Source organism: Buteo buteo, chromosome 10, assembly GCF_964188355.1.
Source record: "Buteo buteo chromosome 10, bButBut1.hap1.1, whole genome shotgun sequence".
Lineage (NCBI taxonomy): Eukaryota > Metazoa > Chordata > Aves > Accipitriformes > Accipitridae > Buteo > Buteo buteo.
Genome location: NC_134180.1, coordinates 11,445,118 through 11,468,588, shown reverse-complemented (window position 1 = coordinate 11,468,588; position 23,471 = coordinate 11,445,118). Strand labels below are relative to the sequence as shown.

The window sequence follows — 23,471 nt, the reverse complement described above, 5'->3', positions numbered from 1 at the left end:
AATGTGTGAAACCTTTCTGAAATTGTGGTTAATGATATATGTCTGCTGTGAGCCAGGTTTCTTAAGATTCTTAATATGTACCAGTATCATTAACATGTGCCTTGTGTCTCTGAATGGACGATGTACTCAATCTAGAGAAGCCTTCCTCAAAATTTTTTTCCATGGCAAGTAGAAGGGCTGCATTTATAATTGATCACTTTGATCCGGTTAGGCAAATCAGGAGAGGAGAGAATTTTAAAAATGTAATGCATTTAATTGCTTTAACTTAATTTTTTTTAGTTATTACCATGCCTGAGTGGTAAGTGAGGAGATTTGCCTTTACAATTTTTTTGGTAATTTTAAAATGAAAGGAAAGTTGAGTCTTGAAATACATTTCTTCCAATAGAACTAAATGGGTTCCTTTGGTTACTGGGAAAACTTTCATAGTGATATCAAATTTTAGTTAAAATTATAAATTTGGGGGTTTTAGATCTTCATATTTCCATCTTCAGATCTAGTGAATGTATGCAAAAGATTGGAAAACCTTAAAATCAAGTTTCCTCTAGATCTATTATGAGTGTGGGTGGGTTTTTTTTTGTTTGGGTTTTTTTTGGTTGTTTTTTTTTTTATTCTAAGGGGAAGTATTTAATTGCAGGTTGGTCTTGTATTTTGGGGCGTGTAAAGCTGTACAAACAGGTTCCAAGCTAAAGGGTTTCACTAATCTAATGTTCAATTTGAAATACAAAGAGATTTCTGATATGCTTCTCTGTTCTCTCAGGGCAGCATTTTTGCTGTTGGCCTTGAAATACAGTACATGCTATCTTTCTCCTCACAGTTTGTTGTCAAATTCAAGCACTGATGATATTTTTATTAATGACTTGTTTTTGACAATTGCTGAGACTATAAATTAGAAACGTGTAATTGAAGTGAGAGGATAATTGTACAAGTAGTGAAGATCCTTCTCTACCTGAACTACTGCTGTTGTCTACATAAAGTTGGAAGTGAAGTGTTTAATGTACCTGAGGAATTAAAGATATTAGGTCAGCAACCAGGTGTGACTGAGCTGTGTTTAAGAGAATATCTAAGGGATTTGGGGAGCAGATATAGCTTTGGTCCTCCTTTTTTCTCATATTCTAGCTTCTTGAGATAGCTCAGTTCATAAGAAGGAGCAACCTTGGAGACCCTCTAACATCTAAACTATCCATAGCTTCAGAGGCTTCTCAGGATACAGGGCTGTTGCAGTGTCTCTTTTTAAGTTGTGTTTCATAGTAAACTGATGCTAAGAACTGGAGTCCTCTCAATGTTTGGTGTTGCTGAAATTGCAGTCATTTAATTTTTAGCAGTATTTTTTTCAGATAAAACTGGAAAAAGTCCAAATAACTGTAAAACCACATCCATGTGAGGAGCTCCTCTAAAGAGTTAGACTGTTAAACTTAGTGTGGACAGCTGCATAGACCCATAAGACACTTGGAAATTGGATGGTTACTTGGATTGAATGAATTTTGAGCACGCTATCCCAGGCTCACATTATCCCTTCTGGTTTTGTATATTAGTAATATCATGACATATATCCCTCCATAAGTGTTTTATTCTTAATACTTATGAAGTTTCTTTTCCATTTGAAGCATTCTTTTCTGTTCCATGCAATATGACCTTTCATGTCACACTTGTTTTTGCTGCTCATCCATGAAATTATTTCTGTAAAAAAAATTATTTTGTGGCTCTTGAATAGGCTTCTTCAGATCAGAGTACCACATGAGAGCAGAATGGCACATAAGGGATGCAGTGTAATGAAGTAGTGTTATCTACTATGCTTTAAAAGAGAGTTCTCTTTATGTGAAGTCTGGAATGGATGTGACTTTTACATAATACTGCATTGTGAAATTTCATTAAATGGATAGTTGACAGCCTTGAATCTTTACGCACATAATATTTTTCTAGATCCTGGCCCTTTTTCCTGTACCAGTGCTGTGAATTATTCCCTAGTCTTGTTCTCTTGAACTTTATGGTAACTTTATTAATACACTTGTTTTGTCAAATCTGCTAAACGTTCTTTATGGTTCCACTAATATTTCTTATGTCTTTTTGTGGTTTTAGAACTGATATGTGAGGAGAATTTGTCTGAGACCTATGTGTATGCATCTTTAATGTCTGTTCTCTTTGGTAAATCTGTGCATGCTTTTGTTTTCTTGTTTTGTCCTTTTTTTTCTTTTTTTTCTTTTTTTTTTTTTTTTTTGCAGAGAGTGATAATGAACTCTCCAGTGGCACTGGTGATGTGTCAAAGGATTGTCCTGAGAAGATTTTGTATTCCTGGGGAGAATTACTGGGGAGATGGTAATGCTTAATTTCTTAAATTTAGATTTTAAATAGTAACCTTTTCTTTGTTTTATGAGACTATATGCTCTTGTGCAGGAGGTTTGAAATTCTTCAGCTTACACAGTACACAGTTTAAAAACTAAAATACAAAACACACTGAAATGTGTTTTTTAAATCTACTTTAAAAGGGACTGGTAAATCCTCTTATTTTAACTTGCAGTTATTTGACAAATCTCTCCCACAGCATCTGCAAAAAATCTTGTTTCATTCAGTGTTTGAGAATATGTCCAAGTATGCTCACACTGCGGGTGTGAGTCTTCAGATGCACACCTTTGTAGCCACCTGTGTTCCTTGGGGCTGGATGTTAAGCCCTTATGAAACTCGGTGCCTCTTAGTGCTAGAATTATAAAGACAGAGCAACTCCAGTCTGTCCTATCTAAGCCATTCTTTCTAGCTGATGTACATTTAATTGATTGATTTCTTTAGAAGCACTCTTTTTTTCTTTTTTCTTTTTTTTTTTTTAATGTGCTATATGTAAACACTTGAAAAGGAGTTCTAGAAAGACTGCGATCCTCACTAAAACTGTTTCTTTTCGAGAGTAAAATGAAGAATATTTGTAAGCCTAGAGTATGTTCTCAACAGTGTTATTTCTGTGGTTTAATTAAGTGCTTCAGTAGCACCGTATACTTTGCCAAGAGAGAAAAAAGTCTGCGTATTTGCTACCTCTGAGAGACCTTATACTATTAGCAAATGCCAGAACCACTTGCTTGGTTTTCCCTTTGTAAGAAATAGCTCCTGCTGTCTGAGACAAAAATAATCAGAGGCCCTTAATCTGGAATTGGCAAAGTTTCCTTTTCCTAACTCTGAAAAGAGAGCTGAAAAACGTTTTAGGGATTTATCTGGGCAATTCCCCCTTGGCCACCTTGTAGCTTTGGAGAAACACAGCCTCTTGCTGCTGACCTCACCTTTAATGGAGATCTCATGCAAAGGTTGCTCAATGAGACACCACAAGATTTTATTGAGCTTAACGGAACCCTTCCTTCCTGCTTGTTTTTAACTATTTTGTCATCCAAGTTTCTGGCCTTAATGAAAGATTTTTTTGGGGAAGCACAGATATTTAATGGAATGACTGTACAAATATTCTGGCTATGGACCCTCTGAATGATGCAAGGAAATACTGAGGAAAAGTGTGGAACTCAGTTGATCCCTAGAGACAAAATGTTTTCCTCACCTGAAAAGGTTGCAAGTGGATCTGCTCTGGAGCTGTTTAGAACTTTCCAAAGCCTGTTCTAAAAGACATCCTAAGAGAGAGTTTATAAACTGTTTGCAATTTTATAACTGGCACCCCAAGGCCAATGAGGAAGGCCATCCTGGGTCCTTAAAGAACTGTGTGGCAGGTTTGTTTCAATGTGCATTGCATTTGCATTGGAAGATGCTACTTTTTTTTTTTTTTTTTTTTTGATTCATCTGTCAGTTGATTCTTTTAGTTTTAACTTTTGTCCTTGACAAATATCTGGACTCAAATAAAAAAACACCCACAGCTCATTCTCTCAAGCTTCATGTAACCAATTATTTCTTCAAGTCACTCAAGTATGCTATTCAATGAGACAAAACTTTGAAGACTTTTGGAGTAAACTATTTTGAAGTCCTAACATAACTTACACACTTAACTCAGAGTATCATTTAGTAGTTAAAACACCCTAGTTAAAATGAGTTAAAAATGGGATGAGAAATGGGGAGATCCCAGCCAGCTTGAAGACTAGCAGTAGCAAACACTTTCTTTAGGAGTGTCTCAAGCAATATTATCTTTTGAGATAAATTCAAGCATATAAAATACTTGAATTCTTGAATAGTGTTATGTTACATTTTAAGAACAAAATTTGGAAAGAGTCACAGATGAAAAATGTTAACAAATTGAAAACTAAAAATAGATTGAAATAAAATCTTCTAGTGTGTTGAAAACTGCAGCATATGCTAGTGGAATATCTGTGCACTTGTAAAAAAAGGTAAACAAACAAAAATTAACATTTCCACTTGGAGAACTGATGTGCTGATTTGTCTCCTAGATAAAAAAATTCTTGCACTTTAATTGCTTCTTGTCATTTCATTAAAATGTCACTGTAACCTAACGGACTGACTCAGCAGAAACATTGCTCCAAGAGTCTCCTTCAAACATATAAACAGGAATAAGAGTAAGATAATTTAGAAAAAAGATACAATAAACAGCTGGAAAGTAATGGAGTATCTTTTAATTTATTTTACTATTTACGCATCCTCAGCATTAAAGTTGTTCTTGCAAGCTAAGCTAGTTTAGCTGAGTACTTAACTGTTTCTGATGTGTTTTGTTTTTTTTGTTTGTTTGTTTTTTAAAGTAGTAATGGTCAATAGCAGTCTTTGATCTGAAATATTTGTCAACTTGGAGCATAGTCTATGCATTATGGTTCTGTGTCCTTGCTCTTTGATGTTTTAAAATTATGTCTTTGAATTTTGCGTGGGAGAATTACAGCACTTTGTAACAAACTAAAGATATCAGCATCCATGAATGACCCATTTTTTCCCACATGCTAAAGGATAAGACCAGAATAAGACAAGCTTTTAAGTTATGCTTGTTTCTGTTATAGTCTGGACAAGCAGGTGTCAGAAAGTGTCTGGGACTGTAAGGTGCCTGGTCCTCTACACAAAGGAGGGAAAAATGAGTATTTGTTCATTATTGTAGAATACAGAGCAAGGATTATTAATGATCAAGCTCTTTCCCAAAAAGACATTCAGAGACTCAGAAATTGTCTGTTAGAGTTATGCTTTACTACATGGTCTGATGCTGCTCTACCATAAAACTATCTAAATATGTGACAAATCCAGTAAAATCTGGTGTACTGTAGCATGCTTAATTCTCAATTGTGAATACGTTCACTAGTAAGGATGGTATTACAGCATGGAATGTGCATCTCTGTTAGTTGTTGCCATACAATATTTGTATTGTTTTCTAGGTGTTGCTGGAAAATTCCCTGTTATGTTTCTATGGGAATGTACCTTTTTAGCTGTTCATTTAATTTTATCTGCTTGCTGAGTCCTCAGAGGCAGCCTTCTGTGTTTCTCATAGAACACATATGACCAAATCCATGTAATAAACAAACAAATCTGATTTGAAGTGTGCTATGAATGCTTCATTTTCACACAACTTGAGCTTTAAGTTTCTGGTGTATCTTATTTATTTATTCCTGAATGTACATTTCATAATTTTGTAACTGCTTAGAGTGTCTAGTCCTTTTAATACTTCTGTGGATATTGGTTTTTCTTTCTAGCTTTTTCTCATCACAAGACCATTAGTCTAATGTGACTTGCTGCAAAATATACTGAAAAAGAGGAAAGGGGCTAGTTGGGTTTTAATTTGGCTAACTGAATGATAAAGTTTGACATTACTTGTATTGCACTACACATTTAAAATTTCAAATAAATACTGTGTTTAAAAGAATAAGGGCTCTGTATAGTCACACTCTTTTTTTTTAATTCTCAAGTAATTTGGAAAATTGGAGATATCATCCATGGAGTGGAAGAAAAAGAAATTTATTTAGAGCACCTTTTAAGTTTAAACAGTAGTGGTAAACTGTTCATATCTTAATGACCTGTTTCAAAGAATAAGTACTCTAAACATTTACTTAAAATCGAAGGTCAAATTGCAGGTTATTTAATTTAATCACAGCTTGCTACCATTTGGCTAAACTGCCACTCTTGCTATTCTCCTACCAGTAGAGTTGAAAAACATAACAATAGTCAAAACAATAACAGAGCAAAGCACTTCCTACATTAAAAAAAATAAAGAGTCAATTCACGTGGTCTTCCTGCTGCATTGCTAGGAAAATTGCCATAATAAGTCAAAGCGAGGTTTAATCTGGATCAGTAAACCCTATTATCCCCCAAATTATGTTTAAACATCTGTGACTGAAAGCTCTGCAATACTGTGCGTGTTCAGTGATTTTATCCTAAATGTATGGGCTCAGTGATGGGATTATTTTTGAAAAACAGATCTTTAGTAGTCAACCTGTCTGAATATGGCCTTTTCATGGTTCTATATACCAACTTTTGTAGGATTAATTACACAGTATTGGAGAATAAAAAAAGTCATCCTGCAACTGTCTTGCTACATTTCTTGGTGTGTGTACAAACAGATAGTAAAACACTAGCTCAAACTAACAGGGCAGATTTATTTGGGATGGTGGGATTTTACCAAGGTGTGTGCAAGTGTTACTGCTTTGTGGGACTTGCAGTGTACTCTTGGTATGAAGTGTAAAACTGGAACTTCAGTCTTCACGTTAGTACTCTTAAAACTGGCTTTTATTTGTTTTCCAAAATTTATTTTTCTATACATCTTAGGTTATTTTTAATTTCCTGTTCTTAACCTAAGCTAAATGTATATGTAGAACAAATATTTAAATTGAATTGTCTGCACAGATGGCATAATTTTCTCTTTCAATTCAAATTGTTCTTCATTAGCCAGTTTAATTCAATTATCTGCAATTATATATTGTTTTAATTTTCATTAATTTCTCTACACCTAGAGAATTTGGATAACATTACTTTTTGCCACTGGTTCTTACTGTAAATCCTTGCAGAATTTTTGCTTTCCATCTGACAAATACTAGTTAGTGTAACCAGTGGAAGAAAAATTTATGTTGCCAGTTGCTGACTCTACTTTTCAGTATAATCTTGGAAAGTTTTATAACTTTTTATATTTTTTTATCTTGATTTCTACTTCTGTAGTTGAAGTATAATAGGCAAATGATTGTCTGTTTCTCAGGCACAATAATCTTGTTGTGAGACCAAATGGATTATCTACCCTGGTAAAAAGTGGTGTTCCAGAAGCACTGAGGGCAGAGGTTTGGCAGTTGCTGGCAGGATGCCATGACAACCAGGCAATGCTGGATAAATATAGAGTTCTCATCACAATGGTAAGTGATTTTTTTTCTTTCTTTCCCTTTTGTTTTTTTTCCTTTGGTTAAAGTGATTTCTGCTGAGCAGCAGTTTTATTCAGTGGCAAAGTAGCAAGAGAGTGAAACAGTTTGACTTGTTTTAAGCAACTGAAATTGTGATTAGGTGACTTTACCTCCTGCCATGGTTATCTGCTGAATAGCATTAACAATAGAAATTGCTGACCTATATCTGTAGTAATGCTTGACATTTAGCTTTCTATTCACTTGCTGTGATGATAATAAGTACATCACCTTGTTGTTCAGGTGTTAAGGTTTTGGTTTAAACTCAAATTCATCGCTTTGTTTTTTTAACAGTTTCTGTTCTTAATTTTCTGATTTTTAGTTTTAAGTAAACAAAACAAACCCAAAGAAAGCCACACAAAGTTGGGGATTTCTTGGTTTGTTGTTTATTTTAAAAAAGAATGTTAAAAACATTGTTACCTAGCAGAAGACCAGTCTCCTTGCTATATGGGCAATTTGAGAGGAGAATCCTTTTGGGAATCTCTTCCCATTCTGTATCCTAATGTCATCAGTGCAGTCAGTCAACATCATAAGTTGTCTGCACAGATGTTCCAGACTGCTTATAGCTGTGTTTGAAAGATTGAGAACCACTGTGTTGTAGTAGCAGAAACTCTGTGCGGTGTCAGGAGGTAAACTCACCATTTGGGGTTCTAAAATTCTTGCCACTACAGGGTAACTATGCACTCTGAGAAAAACAGCGGTCTCAAAAATGGTCATAATGGCAGAAACAGATGAAGATAATTTTATATGTTGCTGACAAAAAATGCTGGATTTGTTATCTAGGGAATGAATCATCTGTCCATACAAAAATTCTGGGATAGACTTTGTTAGTAAAAGTTCCCTTTTGTAATGTTGTCATATCTTTTTGATACTCATCGTCTTAATTTGACCTACCTGCTATGTTTGCAAAGTTTAAGAGTCCCCAGAGTGAGAGATGTCCTCATGGCTTCTTTTTCCTTTACCAATAAAAAAGGATGTTTTGATAGTGTAAGTTTTTCTTTTTGACGTTGTAGTTGGGTTATATTTTCCTTAGAAACCATTCACAGGACATCTGTCAGCTGTATGTTGCATCAAAACCACCTCCATTATTTTGCTCTTGCTTTCCAAAAGTGGGGAAGATGTTTGTTTCACAGCGGAGGAGGGAGTGGAAAACTTCTAAAATGCAAGCCTTATCATGACGCTAGGGCCTCATGTCTTAAAAATACCTTGCTACACTTGGCCTTTTCATGATAGAAGTACTTCATTGACGTATATTTTGGAAGATGGTGTTGCATACAGTATTTAATATGAAATATTATACTGTTATGGATTAGAAAATTAAATCCTATTCTGAACTGAAGCATTTCTGCAAACTCAGTTTTTTTTCCTGAAGTAAATCGCTTTTATTCTGAAAGCACAAAATTTCTTCTATAGTCTGACTGTATATAACTGCTGGTGATCACATCATGTGGCATACATTGCATGAAAGGATTCATGAAAAGGAATGAACAGGAGAGAGTCTATGCCAAACCAAAGCTAAGGCCCATTTTTAGGAATAGTTAATATTGGACGCTCCAGAAAAACTTGTCAGCTCATTTTTTTAATGAATTTTTATCTGATATTTATGTCTGTGAAGAGAATTTATTTCAATTTCATTTTGGTGCGTCAGTGATGTGAATGAAGCTATTTGAGAGAGACAGACATGTATGTATTACTCTCTAAATCCTACTAAAAGCTTTGTTGTAGTGATATGCGTGTCAATAATAATATGCATGTTAAACTTCAGACTTATTTGGCTATTAAGGATTGTTCACTTGCTGCTTCTGTATGAAAAAGCAGAACTGATTTCTTTTTTCTGCATTGTTTGTATGCTACCATCCCAATATACCAACACGATGTACTTTATTTTTTCCGTAATTATTTATTTTTTTCATCAAATACAGAGCTTTCATCTTGATTCTTTCAGTTTACGCATACATTTACACAGATAGTCCACCTTTTGAAACATTGTCTCCTTTTATTTTGGTCATTCTGCTTAATGTTTCTCTCTTGTTTAGGCTCACTTCTGGGAGATGGATATTTTTGTAGATGTCTTGACCACTTTAGTAGTTTATTCTGCAAGAGAGTGCATTCCTGAGCATACTTCTGTAAGACATTCCTAGGTGGTTGGAGGTGGCAGTGTTCTGCACTTCCAGTCTTGAGAATAAAGTGTGCTGAGATATAAGAAGTAGGAGGTGGTAGTAACATCTGTGAACTTGATCCACTACCTACTTACCTCCTCATGCAACTCCCCCGGTACAGCACTCTCCCTTAAACAGCTCCCCGTTACTGCAGTTCCCTTGAACATTTCGTGACACTGTCTCATGCTGCTCTATCTCCTAGCTCATTGTAACAGCTCCTTTGTAAGAGCCTGCTCTTCCAACAATGGCCGTTTCCCCTTTCTGGTCATCCAGCCTTACCTGCACCATTTGGCTAAATTGCCAATTGCAGTACCTCAGTGAGAAAGAGGGTATGCTGGAAAAATCTCTGCAGCCAGGGATTTGTAAGAAAGGAAGTTTATATAGGTGCAGTTGGGGTTTTTTTGTCCAGTGATCAAAATAACATGGCTGAACTGTGTAACGCTATAGCAAAATGGTATAGAGTACTGTAGTAATTAATGTAGTGTTAGCCAGTACTTACCAGTATGGTAATGAATGGCAGCCAGTTTTCTTGAATGAGGTTTGGCTTTAAAAGCATCTTTGACATCTTTGATTTCTTTGATTATGAGTTCTAAAGGAATTTTTTCCTGAAGAAAATTTCAGAGGGGACTAACTTGAGGCACAAATCTTGAAAACTATTATTTTACTATCATAGCTTAAAAGGTGAACGCAATAGCTAGAATTATTAGTATTGAATATATGATACATAATTTACCACTGCCTCTTAAGGGGAACAGAGAAATCTGGTAAAAACTGGAACTGTAATACAGTGTTGCTGGTTAACTCCTGGTGAAACTGTGCTTGCTAGTGGAGGAGGAGAATTGTATTGCTGGCAGGCCAAAAACGTGTTCCTTGTGATAAACTGAATGATAGCAGACTGAACATTTTAAATTTACTTTAGAGACTGTGATATAGACACGTTTGTTGTTCTACTCCAGTTGCGTGCAGTTTGTGCAGAAGTAGTATGTTAGATTAGCCAACTATTATTCACATCACTTAACAGATCTGGTATGCGTGATACACTGTATATATCCATGTGTATGCACAGCTCTGAAATCTACTGCACTATTTTTCAGTTAGAGTGTTTTGTTCTATGTGTTCTGTAGGAGACAGTAATTTGGGGCTTGTTTTAGTGTTTCAATTCAGCACAGAAAGCAAAATAAAATTTCTGTCTTACTTAGAAAAATCAATGCTGTACTTATTTTCTCCAAAAGATATGTCCTCTAGTCCTCTGCACTGGAGGTCAGCAGTCCGTCAAGAATGATCTAGTGAACTGTGTTTCCTTTCCCATATCAGAGCATTCACATGTGTCGTGGTTTAACCCCAGCCAGTAACTAAGCACCACACAGATGCTCACTCACTCCCGCCCCACCCAGTGGGATGGGGGAGAAAATCAGGAAAAGAAATAAAACTCGTGGGTTGAGATAAGAACGGTTTAATAGAACAGAAAAGAAGAAACTAATAATGATAATGCTAACACTAATAAAATGACAACTGTAATAATAAAAGGATTGGAATGTACAAATGATGCGCAGGGCAATTGCTCACCACCCACCGACCGACACCCTGCCAGTCCCCGAGCGGCGATTCCCCCGCCCCCACTTCCCAGTTCCTAAACTAGATGGGATGTCACATGGTATGGAATACACCGTTGGCCAGTTTGGGTCAGATGCCCTGGTTGTGTCCTGTGCCAACTTCTTGTGACCTGTCTGGGCATGAGAAGCTGAAAAATCCTTGACTATAGTCTAAACACTACTGAGCAACAACTGAAAACATCAGTGTTATCAACATTCTTCTCATACTGAACTCAAAACATAGCACTGTACCAGCTACTAGGAAGACAATTAACTCTATCCCAGCTGAAACCAGGACAATATGCCAATACATTTCCCATCCCTAGGTGAGTTTGGAGTTCCAGGAGGGAAGGGAGAAAGAAATACTTCTGCTCTCACTAATACTTTCTTACTGACAAGCACTATCTTACTGTATCTTACATCTCCTGCTGAGTTTCAGCCCAGTGATTACCATGAGCATCTCAGAAATTTTGACTGGAGCACAATAGTAGGTCTTGCATACAATTTTAGAGAGTAGGAGTTTTGATTTGGCAGCTGCTTCGTTTCTGACATATATGTAAATCTGTACTGTATGACAATCAAAATCTGCCTTAGTTACCTTTCTGGCGTGTGTGCCATAGGCTTTTGACCCTGCTGCACACAGCCCAGTATAGGAAGGGGAAAATAAAACATACATCATCAGAGATAAATGTATATTTATGTATTATTTTTAATTTATTTATTTATTTTAAGGAAAAGACAAAGGCAAATCGGAGTGGCAAAAATTTTCTTCTGTGATGATAATGAAGGGGTAATACTGGTGCTTGTATGTAGAGCTTTTATAAGAGCGTGTCAGATGCATTAGTTAAAAGAATGTAAGTAGAAAAACATGCACAGGCTAGGGTCATTTCATTTGTAGAGTTTTTTCTCTTGCCTACTTGACGTTATTTCGTGTTCAGTTTTACTGGTTCCTCTCCAGAGACTCAGATGAATTTTTCCATTACAAAATATATTTTGTTCTCCGATAAACCAACCAGTGGCAAGCCACAGTTTGCCCCGTTTATAGTTGAGGTGACTGGTAACTGTCTTCAGCAATACTTATGCTCCGCCTTGCCCCACTCTATTTTAGAATAGGTGTCAGGCACTGTCAACGTGTAAATCATTAGAAATTTGCTGTCACTTGACGGCAGTAATAAAGCAACTTACTGTAGAACACTTGTTACATCTGAATCGGGACAGATGTTTTATTACATCTTATGTTGCCTATTATTAACATTTTGCTTTTCTGTTTTAGATGGTTTCATTCTTGTATGTGTTCGCACTGCTGAATTTGTAGAGCAAGACTTCTTTCCATCCTTTTCAGCGTTACAGACCGGGTGCCTGTTCTGTAGTGCTGTTACTGATTACTCTTGAAATTATGTACGCTCAAGTCCTTTTTCCTAAGTTTAGAAAGTAACACTTGTCAGGGTTCTATGTTGTACAAGTAAAATAATGAAGGCAGAAAAACAAGGTAGTCATTCACATTCTGTAGTTTGAAAACTTTTCGATGGACCATTTTAAGGTAGGATTTATGATTGTTAAATATGTGATTTCTTTATAAAAGACTTTCAGTTTACAATCTGATTTCCACTAAGAAATGAGCTGTATATATAAAGTTCATCTAACAGCATATATAGACTACTTTTAAATGCTGCTGCTGCTCTGGTTTAAGGAAAGAAAACTTGTTTTAAATTTTTTTTTTTTTTTTTTTTTTTTTAAAGTATGATCAGAAAAAGAAACCTGGTTTCAGGTAAAGTAGATGTTGGTAGTATTATGTGACTCAAAATCAATGAAAGTTTGCATATGAATGTGCCCATTTTTGAGATGGATGGTGACTTTGAGTCAAAGGTCTTCAAGAAAGACTAAATGGCTGTCCTTCCAAATGCCTTGTAAGAGAACCAAAAATAAGATTGTTTGTTTATAGTCATAATTTCCTTTGGCAATACGAGCATGTGCCCAGAACAGTTAGAGATAATAACTAATTAAAGGGTCAGGCTTCAGAAGAGTTGGCCAAAAAATAGCTTTGTCTGCTGACTGTGTAATGGTGTTCTACATCTGGGCCAATAATGTTTCAAGCCGCTCTACAGAGGAGTGAAAATGCTAAGAATTCTTCCCAAGTCTGAAGCAGATATGAGAGGCATTGCTTTGGGGATTAACCATTGCCATATCGTGAAAATAATTTATCTCAGTAATATAATAATTTGAAATTGGCACTAATCACCCAGAGGTGTAATTCTCAGGCAATAGGGGCCAGTTATATGAAAGTACATTCCGTCACTGCAGAAGGCGGAGCAAATGTATTGGTTTTTGGGCTGGACGAAATCTGATCAATTTAGAGCTAATATACATGGTTTATCCCTTCTGTTTGGACCAGTATTATTGTTTCTGATTCCTACAAGACAAATCCTCTCATTATAAAGCAAAAAGAAAAAAGCAGAAGTTAATGTTTCAGATTTCTGGAGACCTCTCAGGTTAGGAAGTTTTGCAGGCCCAGGTACAAAATACAACTTTAGCACTTGTTTGATGAAAAGAACAGTGAATGATGGCAAATGGAAGCAGTCTGTATACACTGATGGAATTACACATTACACATTACTCACGTTAATTTTCTTGTATCCATGTAGTCACAAGCCCTATGGTGCATGTGTTCAGGTGCCTTGGCTAGGATCAGTTGTGTGTGACATGGTGGACAAGGGATGCTGGCTACAAAGTCATCCCTACATTTCTTGGGTTTATCTTTGTTAGTGACAACAAACTGGTTTTTTGACAAGTTTTTGGTACTCTTTGGAAGCCAGACAGTTCTCATGGTGTGGTCTTTTCCTTCAGAAGCTTACTGGCTTCAGCCTGCGTAAATCTTAGACAACGTTGCTGCTCTTTGTCTCTCTTTCTTCATTGCAGGTGGGTTTGTGGTTTCCAGCCTGTTTTTCTGTTGGCAGAGGTGACATGCTGTAGCTTTGCTGTGGGACCCTGACTGTCTTGTCATCAGATCAGTCTTAACACTTCTGTTACAAACCTCTACAGAAAACAAAGAGCTACAGTAGAGAAAAATCTTTGGAATTCTTTAACAGCTGTGTGTCATTATTATAAGCACCTTCTGAGAACAGAAACTTTTTCATAGTGGTAGGACTGTAAGAAGTCTTACAGATGGATGTCTGTATCATCTCTTCTCCCAAAAGTTTGATAGTAGTCTCTTGTCCAAAATTGAAAGTTAGAAATAGGATAGCTAAAAATAGCAAACACCCTTGTTGAAGTTTATTCATCTGCTTAAGGTCAGACTTCCATGCATTGAATTAACTTCAATTATCTGTTTTCCTTGGTACATCTATCCGCAGACTGATCTCAAAGGACTGAAGTAAAGAACAACTTTCATGTAAACCTAATGTAGAAATGTATTTACTTTTTAAACTTTGAAATTACCAAAACTGTTCAAACAAGAAAAGATATTTGCTTCTTTGCTTCATACTTAATAGTTACTTGGCTTTTTTATTTTTATTGCTAGTTTGCTTGCATAGTTAGTAAATGGAAAGTGGAGGAGATTACAAATGAGCCACTGTGTCTATGCAAATAGGATTAAATGCAGTTGACTTTGAAACTGGTGCCTTGATGCCGTGTTTGTGGGTTTGGGTTTGGGTTTATTTATTTGTTTGTTTGTGTGAAAAAGTTGGGTTGAAACAGTTTAGCTGTGGATTGAGAGAATTACTTACATAGGAAGGCTATTTTAGTTTGAGTAGAAAATTAATCAAGCTTGTTATTTGCAGCAATACCGAAGGATATTAAGTTAGAACTAGGAAGAGGAATATTTTTTTGTCCCAATGGCATCGTGCAGGGTTCCACTGCTCAGTGTTCTGAGACTAATTAATCAGTAAGGATGTCTAATTAAAAAGATGACTGTTCACCAGCTGCCACAGCAGGTTGGTTAATGGACTGAAACATTAGAGTATTTTTGTAGCAAATATTTGTGTTCAGAATGCTGCATCTGTTTGTCCTAACTGAAAATGGGGGAGTTTATGCTTCTATGTAGTGAGGAATAACTTGTATGTTCTCTGCCCAGTACAGTGGGGAGTGACCCATTTCATCAGAGCTCTGTCTGTTAAGCACTGGTCTAAAACCATATCAGAGCATGAAGAGTAGTATGTAATGTGTTGGTTTCTTGTTGCAGCAGTTTTTCAAAAATATGTCTATGCAGTGAAGCATTCTCATATTTCCAGACAGGCTACTGTCCTGTCGTGCGACCAAAACCGGTACGACTACCATCTTTTCTTTTGATACGTGCTTATGGCAAATAGTATACTGAACATGATAAAGGTACTCCCTTTTGCAAGAAAGCATCCTGAAATCTTTGAAGATGGTACCTTGCCCAATTTGTGATTACAAATATTAGAAACACAGCATGCCTGTCTTTTTGTACTGAACAAATTTCCCAGCAATAAAAGTTAAAAAGTTTCAGAAATGCTGATCTATTATATTTTTGTTGCTCTAGTTCTTTCTTTGCATCTTTTATTTGTTCTCTCTGCTAATTAGCAATGGTCTCCCTTAACTTTTAGAGAGATTAGATATCAAGAATGGCATAGCTATATGCTTATCAATTATAAAAGATCCTATTTTATTATGATAATTGATCCTTATATAATAATTGTGATTTTTTTCAGTTGACTAAAAGGAGAGATAACTAATACCTGTTTTATTACCTTTGAATGAGATACTTAGATATTAAGCAAAACAATTCTAGAGGAACTGATCACTTCGAGTTGTATATGCGACTTTTTCAGTTTCATGTTTCTTCTAAATTCAGTATCTATAGGCAGTTTCTTAAGTTTTACTTTTTTCCGCCTTTTCTGAAAGGGTGAGGATAGGATGACTATTACTTAACTTTTCTCTTAAACTGAGATTGTTCATTTCATGGCAAGTAGATTCTCGATATTTTTATAATTTAATGTGGTTTGTAGAGAAAAATCAGATCATATGCTAGTTGGATTGATAGGATGCCTCATTTTTGTATAAATTGACCTGCTAGTGCTGACAATTAGTCTTCCGCTTGTTTGAATTATTTTAGTGGCGCTGCATACTGTGGAATAATAAAGTATATATGAACTGAAAATACTTATTAGAAATTAGTGAAAAAATATTGCCTCTGAAGAGCAGAAGTTGACAGAATTTTAATTCTTTAAATAGCTTCATTTAAATTCAGACTTCAGATAAAAGGTTTAGTTTATTATGACTGTACCAGGGTACCTAGTTTCATAGTAAATGTTAATATTACTCTTCCAAACTCAGGAATAAAATGTCCCTAAGGTGAATTTAATTTGCCAAGTTTTGATTCATTTAGAGCTCATCTGGAGAAAAATCTTTCAGTTTTGTGTGCACAAAAGGGAAACTCTTGTGCTCACGCTTCGTCTTCAAAGAAATTCTTCAATTTAATGACAGCTCTTTTCAGGAAAAAAAGGAGCAACATCCATTAGTAATTTTTATTTTTATGTCATCTTAACTTTTATGTATGATATTTGAGGTGGCAAATAATGCCAATAATATTTTTTCAGGGTTTGCATAAAATTATAAAAAGTTATGCCACGTTAAGAATTGTCCTGCAATTTCTCTTCCATACATAACCACTTACAATAGCACTAAAATGACACTCAACACAATTCCTGGCTCTTGGGGCACCGTATGACCTACCAGCTCTAAAAGTCACATAAATTGACACATTTGTTCTGAAGGGTAGAGTGCAAGTGAGATTTGCATTTGCCCTCTTGGAGACCGTATTCTGTTTTGTCTGTGTGAATTTATAATCTGTTATCTTTAAATCAGGGGAGCATAGTTGCACATCATTCCAAACAGAATGATAAAACCTTGGGTAATATCAGTATTATGGGCTGAATAGGTTTAAATGATGGTTACTGGAAGAATTGATATTAAAATTGATAGTCTCATAGACTCTGGATATATGTATATTGATGCAGATAAAAAGGGTTTTATTAGGTAGGATGGAGCGGGGATGTCTCAGTGTCTCACTGTTTCTTTACAGTAGAGTGTGTGGTAATAGCCGGTACTTCTGGTAAATGCTTGGCACCTCAGAACTCGTTTTAAAATCCATGATATTCCTTCCTAGATGAAACATTAATCGGTATCCCAGTTTAATTTGAATATTGGTTTGTTAATAGGTATTCAGTTTTCCTGTAGCAGTAATGATGCTGATGCTGAAAGAGCAGCTGTAGTAAGAAGTCATTTTAAACAATGGTATTCTACACCACTGAGTAAAACAGGATCCTTTCTGAAGTTCTCTGCAGTGTGTACTGTCTTTATGTAATGCATATTCATTCTGTGTATGCATGTCTCTCTTGCAGCGTAGGGCACTGCTTACACGAAGCAAATTGTTATGTATGTGGACCACTGCAAGAGAGCTGCAATTCCTGAGAACATAATTTTTTTAAAACAATCAACTCTCTCATCTAAAATTCACTTCTTCCTAACCGTCCTCTGCTTTCAAACAAAGGTTGCATAACTGGCATTCAGAAGGCTGCATTACTCAAGGGCTGGAGCTGTTGAAGGTGAGAGGAAGAAACAAAACATCCGGTTTTGTACGTTACTGTAATAGAGCAGTTAGTATGAGAGGAATTAGGTGATATTATCCGTACAGCATCCACATTCTGGAAATCGGAAGACTGCACTCAAAATCAGAGTAATTGGTTTTTAAATGTCTTGTTTGTAAGGCTAACTAATTTTTGTTATTGCACATGTAAATGAACAGTAATGTTAGTCTTCAGAAGAATTTCAGGCCAGCCTCAGTCTGACTTTGAAATAAGGCCATTTGTGTGCCACTGGGTCGCTGAACTGCGGTGTTGGCATGTGCAAGTGGCTTGCATATGCAAATGCAGTGACTCTATCTAAAAATGACTGTGTCTCTTGAAAATCTGAATTACTAGCTGTAATTTGTATTTGGAATGGTTTGTGTCTGAATTAAAGCTGAGGGCAACTTCCTTGTAGATTCTGTTGTGTGGTTTTGAAAGGTTGTTTCAAACCATCAGGAACTGCTTTCTCTAAAAGCTCAATCTGGGATCCTATACTTGCTTACACAGAAAAAGATGCAGAAGTCAGTTTTTAAGATAAAAAGTATTTCCTGTGACTATTTTATGAAAGGTAATGTTTCAGAAATCTTAAATACATTTATTTAAGAGAGCAAACCACCTTCTCCAGACTATTAATTGCTGGTTTCAATATGTTAATATTTGATGCTGTAAGAATTAAAAAGAGCTCTAAATGTTTGGAGAGAAACACTAAGAATCAACAGATCCAGAAGTATACTTTATATCTAGCTTTTTTTTATTTCTCCAAAGAATCACAGTTAGTGTTTAAAGTCTCTTAAAATGCCATTGTTAACAACAGTACTGGTGGTCAGCATTTTATTACAGCATGTTTTACCATAGCAGTGTGCAGCTAGTAATGGGCAATTCACAATAACTGAAGTTAGTAACAAAAATGACAGGCTTGAGCTGTGTATGTAGAACAATTGAAGCATACATAAGTGATGAGTACATCACTCAATTTCAAACTGGAATTTAATATAGGGGTGAATTCTGATACCTTTTGCTACCTTAATTTATGTATGACTTCTTTGTGATAAAACCCCAAATGACAATATTTTTCATATGTTCTTTAGGAGATTCTTCTGAGGGGCTGACCTAGTATTAAGTACATTTTACAGTAGTCACTTCAGAAAAGATGAGAGACCTATAGATCTTCTCTATACTTTCTATCCATTAAACATTTTTTTCCCTTTGTAGTGATAAGTATGCTTATACCAATTAAGAGTAATTTCCCCTATCAGCAAGCAAATTTGCAGCTGCTGAGGTAAACTAACCAAAAGGAGATCAGTTGTAGTCTGCTAGTGCATATATTCTAATAATCTTTTATGTAGGTTTCTGTAGACATACCCAAATATTTTGGCAGCTGAGAATTTTTTTCTTGTTGCGAATTTTCATCAGATGTTTTTTAAACTGACAACTGAATACCGATGATATGGAGCTTCACATTTTTTAATCATATGCTGCATATGACAAAGCCATCTTCATATGGCTGGTTTCTCTCAAAAGCAATCCAGTTTCAAAATACAACCTTTTTTTGACTCAGTAATACAATAAACAGCCCGAATTTAAAACCAAATCATTGTATATGGGGGGTGCAGTTTCAGGCTGTGCCTTATCCAGGCTGTGTGCTTGCCAGAAGAGGTTTCTTTTATTGCGTGTTCTGTCCCTTCGGTATACTCTTCCTAGCGATTGCAAACCTGATACATCACAGTAATTTGTAAATTTTTGTTTAGAAAACTTCTTTCCCCCCATTTCTCTGTTAGATGCAGTGTAAGGGTTGAGATGGGAGTGTATAGTTGGGCTAGGGCAGGAAGGACAGGTGAGGCCATTTTTGATGGCCTCAGAATGAGGCTCAGGTGAGCCTTGAGGTAGATAGCCTTAGTTAGGTAAACGTGACATTGTAGTCTAATTAAGTATGCTTCGTATTACCTACATGGCAAAGGAATTAGAGGTACCTTTTGGAACGATGCCATCTTTCTTTCATGAATTTGTACATGTAATTTCAGAAAGCAGTTTTGGTCTTTGTTGTCACACCTTCCAGGATTTCCTTTGCCTTTCTAGGAAAATGCTTGCTCTCAAATTCTTCTTTTATGGAAAATTGAAAATATAGAAACACATGTAAGGGATAAAAGGTGCCTGCAAATGTTAGAATAAATATTCTGTTGGGATGCTTTTATATATATATACACACACACACATATATATATATATATATATATATGTTCCAGCAGAATGGCTATACCTGATATAACAAGAAATGTGACCCCCCAGATGCTGAATGCAAGCAATAGATTCACATAGCTGTCAGTTAAGTGCAGTGCTGTTTGGACTGCTGCACCTTTGCTTTGAACTTGAAGACTTGCATTTCAGGCAACCATGCACTTGATTAAGTTTAGAATATTATACAAGAGGAAACTAATTTCATAGAAAGCTCAGAACAGCATATCTTTTGTCTTCAGGAGCTGGTGGAGTCAGCAACAAACCTTGAAAATACGCAGCCTGGCTCTTTTAGCCTAAGTATTAGAATACTTCTGAAACTTTGATTTAAAGCCTTGATATTCATATGTCTGAGATTTATCCTGACTGATGAAAATTTATGTATAGTGACTGTTGTGCATGGAGTTTCCTTTGCAGAAGTTGTTGACTTTGTCACAGATTCATTAGTTAACATTTTCCTATGTAATTTGCATCTCTAGAAACACCTGTGGCTTCACATGACGCTTAAGAGGGAATGAGTTAACTGTGTATCTAGCCTCAAGGATTAATACTGTGGTTAGGGAAGCAAAACTACAAAAATATACTTAAATTTGTCTGTGTTATCCTTGCTGCACTCTTTTGTGTGTTGTTTAAATTTCCAGTGTACCTCTCTCGATTTTTGTGCTGTAATAAGAAGTTAATCTGATTCTTTTCCCTTTAGTACAAGTGAAGGAGGAACTTGACTTTGATCTGTATTCTTGGCCATGCTACTCCTGCATGCTGAAAGCTCTTGTGGACTGGGCTGAGAGACTTTTCATATGGGTCAGAAAAGAGTTATGAGTAACACTGGTAGGAACGTTGATTAACAGCAGCGAACACAAAATACAAGGCACGTACTGTGTTAAAATACTAGTTTATACTGGGATGCTAGCACATGCCACATACATGGTTCCTGCAGATATTTCCAGTATAAGTTATTGTTTCTAGTCATAATTCTCTGAAGTATCTGTTAAATACTTTGCTTAGTATTAATTAGGGCTTATCTGAGTCTGGGCTTTGGGAATTTTCACAGTGCACACAGTTCTGTTAATTTTTTAATAAAAGCAGCTATTTTGACAATCTGAGAAGTGCTGGATGGGAGACAGTGAGTTCTCCAAGACTGTCGTGGAAGTGCTTGTATAGCTAGAAGCCCTGTAATGATGACCAAACATGTATCAGAAATTTAAATATGTTATGATCTTGTAATTATAGTCATCTTTATAATTCCATACATATGAAGGGGTAGAACTCTGCTGCCTCAGACAGATGAATTTTGGTATTCTCTAACTTCTGAGTACTTAATTTAAAGTAATTAAGTAACTTTTAGTTATATAGTGTCTTTCGATCATTGTGATGACTGACATAAATACTGTCCTATTGCTGTTTATTTTAATAATAAGCTGATGCATTTTATGGATCTAGGTAAGGTCACCAGAACATTAAATAAGTGGCATAAGGTGTGTGTCTCTTCCTACTGACTGTGAGAATTTTGAATGATTAATTTTCTCTTCAGCTTGATTTTCCTCCCTTGTACTCTGTAGAGTTCTCTGAAACTTGTACTAATTGTGATCTCCAAAGCAGAATCCAAAAAAACCCAACCACTACTTGTCTCTGAAGCTCTTTCTGAAAACTGAGTCATAGACGTTACATTTTAAGCCAGCAGAATGTTTGATTATTCTACTTTTGACTGCCTTTAACATTCTAGTTGCCATAACAACTTTATTTCTTTATTTTTAGCATATCAGTTGCCATAACAATAAAATATAGCTTTTTGAATGTAACCATTTTTTCCTCATTTTTTTGCTTTGTTTTATAAAGAACCTTCTTTGGGGGGGAAAGGAAATGTAACAAAGCTCTTCCCCTGTGAGCACTTTGGTTAGAATGTAAGCTGAAAAATAATTTATTTTTTTTTAATCTAGCCTTATTCCATTTCTATGGCAGTTTTTTGACTACTGAGTATTTTCATAACTTTTGCAGAAAAATTAATGCAAATCACTGTATAAAGCTTTTTCTTTGTAGAAAATTGCTGTTGGGATTTCATTTTTATGTGTTGTAGTTAGTGTATTAGAAAACCGTAACTGTTTAGAGAGTCATTTCCAATATCTTTATTTTGTTATATGGAATGGCTATAAATAAGGTATAGGCAACTGCTACTCATATGGGAAGCATTTTTCTTTATGCTGTTGAAAGCTGTCCCTCTTTCTGTTTGTTTGGTTGTTTTCTTTTTCCTTACTGTAGGATTGCTTTAAAGATTACTGTTTAAGTTTTGCAGGGAGTAACTCCATTTTTGTTGTGTCATTCTTTATCTTATCTTTCATTAAAAGTATGAGAGTAAATTATGCTCAGTTTGTTCCTGCGGCAGACATTACAGACACGCTGGGAAGAAGGGTGTTCAGGAAACATGCTATGTGCCTTTTCAAGCCAAATTAATTCTAGTGGCCATATAAAAATGATGGCCATTAGCATCCTCCTATGCAAATATAGCAGGGAGGACCCAGTGCTTCCATATCTTCCTGTATGGCCCTTCCCAGGCATGCTGTCAATTCGTTAGAGGCCAGTATTTAGTTCAGTGTGTTGATATGCCGAATTTGGGGCAGTTATATGTGATATATCTTAAAATATAAGAATGATGAGATTGACATTTAGCTTCAATTTGAGCAGAGGGGAAAGGTTTATGTGTGAATTTAATATTGGTGAAAGAAGTTGGACATGAACTTAAGCTATAGACTTGATTTCTATATTCCCTGATAGTGTCCTTTCCAAAAGGACTTGTAGATCTCAAAAATGCTGTCTTTATATTTAACCTATTTTTAGTGCTGATAAAGTATATGTTTAATTTCAGTTTTTTCATAGAGATGGCAAATAATGTCAGGTTTGATATTTCTTCTTGAATAAAGAAGATAATTTCTCAGCTCACATAACATTTTACATGTGCCAATTTCTAGCTATAAATATAAATGTCCTCATTATCTAATACAATCGAAGTAAATTACGAAAAAATTTGCTACTTATTGGAAGTTGAATGTATTTAAATGTTATTAATCTTGAAACATAGTTATCAGATGTGAGATGATTTTATAAATTTTAATTAGCTAATTTTTAACTCTGGTGAAAAAAATAAAAATCAGTAATTCTTGCTTTCAGTGGCCTTTTCCAAACATCTATCATTGCTGGGTTCCATGTCTGTGAGTTAGCCAGGAGTCTACTTCAACTGCTGTTGTTTGCAAAATTTTCTCTCTAGACTGCTCTTGGTAGGAAGCTATTCCTGGTCCTTTCGCATATATGGTTATTGATGCAAGTGTGTGCTGATATAGACTCCATGCTGTAAGAGAATAAAAGTGATACCTCTTCAGCAGTTCCTCTTCAGCAGTTCCAGCTGGGAGGAAAATTTGGTCTAAATGAAGCTGAGCTTAAAATCCATAAAAAGAAATTGTGCCACGCTTCAGTTTATAAATAGTTTTCATGCCATATCCTTTTTGTGTTCCTCTTTCCCATTTCTTCACAAAAATGGCAGAATAGTAATACTGAGTAACACTTTGTTTAAAGATAGTCTTCTAAAATTCACAATTTACTTTGGTTGTTTTCAGCTTTATTGTTCTCAAG

The 23,471-nt window shown here is 35.7% G+C and overlaps 1 protein-coding gene across 5 annotated transcripts in view; it reads left to right on the top strand.

Annotated features, from left to right (window-relative positions):
- The window catches only part of RABGAP1L (RAB GTPase activating protein 1 like), a 262,912-nt gene that overhangs the window by 59,564 nt on the left and 179,877 nt on the right, over nt 1–23,471 (top strand). For all 5 annotated transcript variants that reach the window (XM_075038616.1, XM_075038614.1, XM_075038615.1 and 2 more), the window contains 2 exons: nt 2,220–2,313; nt 7,091–7,241. In XM_075038616.1, the coding sequence (XP_074894717.1) occupies nt 2,220–2,313; nt 7,091–7,241 (245 nt within the window). The remainder of the gene's footprint in view (nt 1–2,219; nt 2,314–7,090; nt 7,242–23,471) is intronic.